General features: G+C 45.0%; 1 protein-coding gene across 1 annotated transcript; it reads left to right on the top strand.

Annotated features, from left to right (window-relative positions):
- CCR7 (C-C motif chemokine receptor 7) lies at positions 1-2,939 on the top strand (the record flags this gene model as incomplete). Its single annotated transcript, XM_084301323.1, has 2 exons — positions 1-45; positions 1,875-2,939. Exon 2 carries the CDS (start codon positions 1,935-1,937, stop codon positions 2,937-2,939), a length of 1,005 nt encoding a protein of 334 aa, XP_084157449.1. The 5' UTR covers positions 1-45; positions 1,875-1,934.
- Between the last annotated feature and the right edge of the window lie 3,808 nt (positions 2,940-6,747).

The raw sequence follows: 6,747 nt of genomic DNA, 5'->3' as shown, positions 1-6,747 counted from the left end.
CAGTTAAAGGTCACCCTTGTTTTCAGCCTTCCTCTAATATTTCAGGTAAGATGTTGAAAACAACGTTGTTGAAATCCAGCCACATTTGTGTTGTGGGTAAAGAGAGATCTCAAAAACTTTGACACGCAAAACAGCAGCCACCCACAGCCTGGAGAGATCCGCAGGGGACAGGGCTGCTCATGATCAGAGCCCAGCACGTTTGGAGGCGGGTGGTGAGAAAGCAGAGAGCATTGCTAAAGCATGAAGAAAAACAAACTAAAGAAATGCAAACAAAGAACGAACAGAGACAACTACCCAGACCGATTCTAAGGTGGTGTTTTCTGTTAGAACCTGTTTCCATTATAGCAACAACATGAGCATTTTCAGGAAAGATAAAAATATCACACGAAGAGCACTTGTGAAAAGTCAGCTCGGTGCTCTTCAGAAGTACCTGCTCACAGTGCTGGGCTGTACCTGCTCTAAGTACTGAAGAGCTGACATGCCCAAGGGGGAAGAGTGCAGCTGCCTCGAATGTGGCATTCATCTTCTGCCTGTTCCTGCTCAGAGTAAATCTGAAGCAGGAAGGAGAAGCCCAAGCACCGAGCTCTGCTGTGACCTGCTCCTGAACCATGGGCCTGGCCCCCAGCACTCGCGCTCCTGCAACCACAGGAGCAGCCTCAACCACGCCATGGTCCCCCGCTTGGGCTCTCTGAGAGGCTCAGCAAGGCAGGGAGGGTTTTGCAGCCTGCTTCTTTTCCCTTTCACTTCTGGTGGCATGCCTCCAGATAGCAGGCAGGATGTGGTAAAAGCCAAGCCTACCTGAGATGGAGAGTGTGCTGAGATATTCGGTGATAACATGCAGAGGTATCCAGGGGAAACCTTTCATCTCCCTGCAATGGAGAGAAGGTACTGGAGACTAATAAGTCTCAAAAAAAGCAGGGCACAGATACCACAAGCTCAGTCTGCCCTGTAGATTATGTCAGTGTAGGAAGATGAAACGAGAATAATCAGAGCTTAAATCAGGGGCAGGGGCCTGTGAATGAGACACCAGCAACTCGTCCGTGTCAGCACGGTAACAATTTCCTGCTTCACTCACCGTGTTTCCTCACGGTTTCATTGACACCTCTATTAATTTAGCAGGGAAATAAAAAAAAAAAAAGAAAAAAAAAAAAAACAGCCAAGGGAGGCTCCGGCTTTGTCTTCCCACAGAGCCCTTTGTTCACACCACTGGGTTAGTTATTTTGCAGGCTCACCCCTAGCTGGGAGGGAGGGAGGAGAAGGCAGAAGGACAAGGAAGCCCATGAGAACACCGGTGCCAGGTTGCTGCTGGTTACAAAACCAACAGTTGCACCCCTCTCGTAGCACTTTCACAAGTGAGAAGTGTGTGTGAGCACCGGGAGTATCTCAGATGGGGAAGGGAGGAGAAACTGAACTTAGAGAACGCCTAACGAGTAGGCTCGGTCAAGAGGAAATTTTGCCCCTTGTGAGAGAAGAACACGAAAGGATGTGTTATTTTTCCTATTTTACCTGACAACCTTGTACATCCAGCTGTATTTGGGTCCCGAAACATTCTGGAAAACAGCCACGCGTTTGAATGTCCTCAGGTGTTGTTTTGGCTGAGAGCTAACATTTCTCACTGAATTCCTGTAACGAGCCCCAAAAAAACCCCAAGCCCTACATACTAATCCAGAAAGCTCTCAGCCACGAGACCCTGCCAACTCCAATCACCAAGGGAACTCCCTGGGACTTCTGTGCTGCCCATGACTGGGCACTCCTGCTGCTTTATCGACCAGCATCAGGCCCTCATCCTGACACCACACACAGCGGGGCAGCGGCCGTGCACCCACAGTACCTGTCTCAATGCGCCTTTTTCTCCCCCCCTTTCTCTGTTCTAGTTCTGTTCTGGGAACAACGTCACTGATGACTATGACTCCAACACCACCATCGACTACACCATGTTTGAGACCGTGTGTGAGAAGGAAGAAGTCCGTAACTTCCGTGCTGCCTTCCTCCCAGCCATGTACTCCCTCATCTGCTTCACGGGGCTGCTGGGGAACGGGCTGGTCATGGTCACCTACATCTACTTCAAGAGGCTGAAGACCATGACAGACATCTACCTGCTGAACCTGGCCCTGGCAGACATCCTCTTCCTGCTCACCCTCCCGTTTTGGGCCACGAGTGCAGCCACGTACTGGTGTTTTGGGGAATCTGCCTGCAAAGCGGTCTATTGCATCTGCAAAATGAGTTTCTTCAGCGGGATGCTGCTCCTCCTGTCCATCAGCATCGACAGGTACTTTGCCATTGTCCAGGCTGCCTCAGCCCACCGCTTCCGTCCCCAGATGATATTCATTAGCAAGATCACGTGCGTTGTCATCTGGCTCCTGGCCTTCATCCTCTCAATCCCCGAGCTGGTCCACAGTGGTGTAAATAACCCAGACAACCATCCCCGCTGCTCCATCATTGCTAACGACCTGCAGACTTTCAACACTGGCATCAAAGTATCCCAAATGGTCTTTGGCTTCTTATTTCCCCTGGTGGTCATGTCTGTCTGCTACCTCATCATTATCAAAACATTACTCCAGGCCCGCAACTTTGAGAAGAACAAAGCCATCAAGGTGATCATTGCCGTGGTTATCGTCTTCATTGTCTTCCAGCTGCCCTACAACAGCGTCATGCTGGCCAAGACCATCTCAGCCTTCAACCACACCACCTCGTGTGAGGAGAGCAAGAAGCTTGACATGGCAGATGACGTGACCTACACGCTGGCCTGCTTCCGATGCTGCCTCAATCCCTTCCTCTACGCCTTCATCGGCGTCAAGTTCCGCAATGACCTCTTCAAGCTTCTGAAGGAGCTGGGCTGCCTGAGCCAGAAGCGCCTCTGGCAGCTGTCTGCCTGCCGTGAGAGCAAGAGGTTTTCCTTTGCCATGGAGACAGAGACAACCACCACCTTCTCCCCATGAGGAGAGCTCCAGGGAGGCTTTAACCAAGCTGAAGGCTGGCGCGGTTTTGTACACTGCTTCTATTTTGAATTACTGATAGAGGAAGACCTGCCACTACTTTAAGAAAGGCAGCTGTAAGAGGAAAGCCAAGGAACCTCCCCATATTCCCCTCAACGATCATTGCTCCTGTGGATGGAGAGACTTTGATAAAGCTATGACTAATAGTAAAACAGCGGAAAGGGAGACCAGTGAGTCTTGAATTTCTCATGCCATTTCACCTTTATTTTACTCTTTCCTAGTCTAAATCAGAAATGCTCAAAATAGAATATTTTCCTTAAAAGCAACCAATAGCAAGAGAGACAGACATGCAACAGAACTGTTTTAGAGCTGAACTTCCAAGAGCATTGTCCTTGCTTTGAATGTTGCATTTATTAAGACCACCTATTACTCTCCATACATACAAAAATGATGCACTGATTCAGCATTCATGACAAAACAGCACCAACGGACTCAGCCTCCAAGCATAACACAATATGCAATATAAGCTGTGAAGTGTCCTAGCACGTAACTCTCAGCCCTGCCTTCCCTATGAAAAGTGAGAAATTTGCTTAACTAACACCTAATCCATATTTGGCATGATATGCATAATTTCAATAGCTATGCATACGATTGTGGCATCTCAGGTTTGTCAGGAAAAGAACAGCCACTTCGCTTTTGCCTGTAGCAATGATATCTGGTGTTTCACCTACAAGGAAGGTGCATCCTAACAAGCACAAGTTATTGCATCCCAACATTGACTCGTATTCTTTAGAAAAGCTGCTTCACTTTAGCAATAAAGCCTCCTTCAGCTTCTGAAAAGACATCTGCTTGCACAAGGGCTGACACAGGGTTAGCTAGCAAAGTTTAGATTCAAACTTCTTGCACAAAGACAAGTTACAAGAACCAAGTAACTGGTGCCTCCCCAGCCACCAAAGGTACAAACTTGAACTAAGAAACAGATACTTCTGCACCGATCCAGTCAGGTACTCAAAACATTATTTTTTACCACCTAGCCATTCAGCCCATCCAAATGTCATCGTTACTACTGACACGATGAGCAAGTCTTTACTCACATGGTTGATATTAAAACATGTGTTTTGGCAGACTGGTGCAGGAATGCTCAGCATTTTTACAGATTCTAGCCCGGGACAAGTTTGTATCTGTTTCTTAAGGAAAGACTTAAATTCAGGATACAGTTGTGCCTATGGTCCTACCACTGCTATTTGCCAGTATCTGGAGCTCACTTTTATCTAGCTTAATCAGCTCCTGTGGACGCAGTCTGCTGATTTTCACATACGTGTGGGGGCTCTCTGTGCTGTTGCTTGCTGACCTCAAGAGATAAAAAACACAAATGTGGGTTTTCTTCTCCCTTCCCAACCAATGTGTCTTTCTAGAAGGACTTTTGCAGCTGTCTTTTTATAAGTCAGATACGTATTTCACTTATAAGCTACTGAAAATGTGTTTTGCATTCATACTGGCACTTGTAATAAAGAAGCCATTCACTGCAGTTTGATTTAATGCAAAGGATGGTCATAGCGTTGAAGATTACTGCCAGGGTCATGTACTTGAAAGGAACATGGCAGCTGAACAACAGATTATTGTCATGTAAAACAAGACCTTGAAAAGAAACCCTGAATGTTATGCCAGTTGATGCATTTACTAGAAGAATGAAGATTCCTATGGACAGACAATACCCTGGGAACTGCTGTTACAGGACATCTGAATGTCAACTGGGGAGGAGTTGCTGCAATTGTTTGTGCATCTGTTATTGACTAGCACGCTCTAATCCCCACGGCACACAGCACTCCCCAGAGTCAGACATCAATGGCAAAAGGTCTTGGCCATGAACTGCTCTCGGTGCTGGGCAGGAACCTAACTCAGTGGACATAGCATGCTCACCTTCCAGAGCAGCAGTTGAACAGTTTTGATTTGGGGAACCTGTGAGGAACATTCCAGTGGACATACAGAGCCATGCAGAGCAAAAGAGACGCCTGCTAAACAGACACACTTCTTTCAATACAACTCACGGAACCATTAGGAGACATGCAGGGAACTTGCTGGATCATAGGTCAAAAACCAGAGATTTTGTTCTAAAGAAACAACAAGATCAGCCTTCAAAGAGAGATTACAGTTAGCTGGTTTTGAGATAATGCTGCCACTTACACAGCTGTCTGACAATCATCTTTAAATAAATTCTCCCTCCTAAACCCTTTGGCTCAGGGATGTGGGATATTCATTCTGCTCTGAGTTACCTATGTTGAGTGACAATCCCATCCAGTTGTTTCAAGCATTTTCTTTTATAATGGCCACGTAATAAATACATATGCAAGTGCTGCTTCTCTGACATATAAAAGGGGACAGTTAAGACTGACACACTGAATAGTCATTTGTTCTTGTTTTTCCCCTATAGTCCTTGCACAGACAAGGCGCTTGGCTAATAAGAAGTTTGCCAGAGTAAGGAATGCCTATAATACAGAGTCTTTTTAGTTCTCTTCATCAGTAACAATATACTCTTGATATGTATTCATACATGTAAAGCTGCTTTTCATAAAAAAGTTAAATATGTACACGAATGTACCCTGAAAATACACTGCTTTAACTGAACCTTTTATAAAAAATACACTCACCTAAATTATTCTAGCAAGGAAAACTGCTCCAACAGAACATGCAATTGTACCCGACTCCTGTTTAATAAAAGCCATTCCCCTTCTACAAGCTGAGAATTTTCTACGTTTTTGTCAACCAAATGTATTCTAAATAGGAAAACATGCAGCTGCCTTTACAAGAATGAGAAACTAAAGCAGCATGTGGGACAGCTGCATCTGGTGCCCTCTCAACAAGACAGCAGTGACTTCAGAGTGCATGGCTCATCTTAAAGTTTAACAGAGAAAATAAGTCTGCCACTTGATGAAACATATTAATGTTGACCTAAGATCCTAACTTGAGATTCTCTACTTACGTCTGAAAACTGACTGTATTTTGCTACTTGTGGAAAATAAATTATAACAATTTAAAAAATACCTTTGGTTTTTCCCTTGTATTTCCTGCACAGGATGTATCTTGTGTGTATCGTAACAGTTCATATCATATCCTTCTGATCCTGCCAAGAGCTGTTTGTTGATCACCCTAGCTTCAAATCAGTACTGCCCTGCAGGGGAAAAAAAAAGTGTAAAACATTCTAATTTTAAAAAAATGTTAGTGTTCCTAATTATACAGTAAACAAGTCACCAATAGATTTAGTAGTGGTGTTTGTCTTTATTTTTACTCTCAAGTTGATTGCCTTAACACTGCCCCAGCATTGAATATACCTGATGATTTTACCATTCTCTTTTAATTTAAAAAGTCAGTAACGAAAACACCCCATTATTGTGCAAATTGCTCACAGGGAGAGGCTGTAACCACAGCTTAAAAACCTCCGTACACAGGCATAGTAGCAACTGACTCATTAGTTGAGATGAGCTGCCCATCTAACCCAACTCCACATCTCAAACTGGCCGATGCTGCATGATGAACGCACACAGACCATTTCTTCCTGACCTCCCCTGCTAATATAGCCCCCAAGGTACACAGGGATGGTCCTTACCCTTTACAAAACCGTCTTATAACTGCAACCATGGAATTAAAGAGAACAGAAAACGAACCTCAGAGAAAACCAAAGATGTGACAAACGTCTAGCTTAACGTTTGAGTGCCAGAAGTAAGGATCATTTCTGCTCTCGCTATACAATGCACATTTCTCCCTAGAGAGAAAGTATTCGGCTAGTTTCAGCATCTGGTCCAGAGGTTCAAGT

The sequence above is a fragment of the Netta rufina genome (genome assembly GCF_964035555.1).
Source record: "Netta rufina genome assembly, chromosome: 24".
In the NCBI taxonomy this organism is placed as follows: Eukaryota; Metazoa; Chordata; class Aves; order Anseriformes; family Anatidae; genus Netta; species Netta rufina.
The sequence above is the reverse complement of the archived record's forward strand: the minus strand, read 5'-3'. Positions and strand labels throughout refer to the sequence as shown.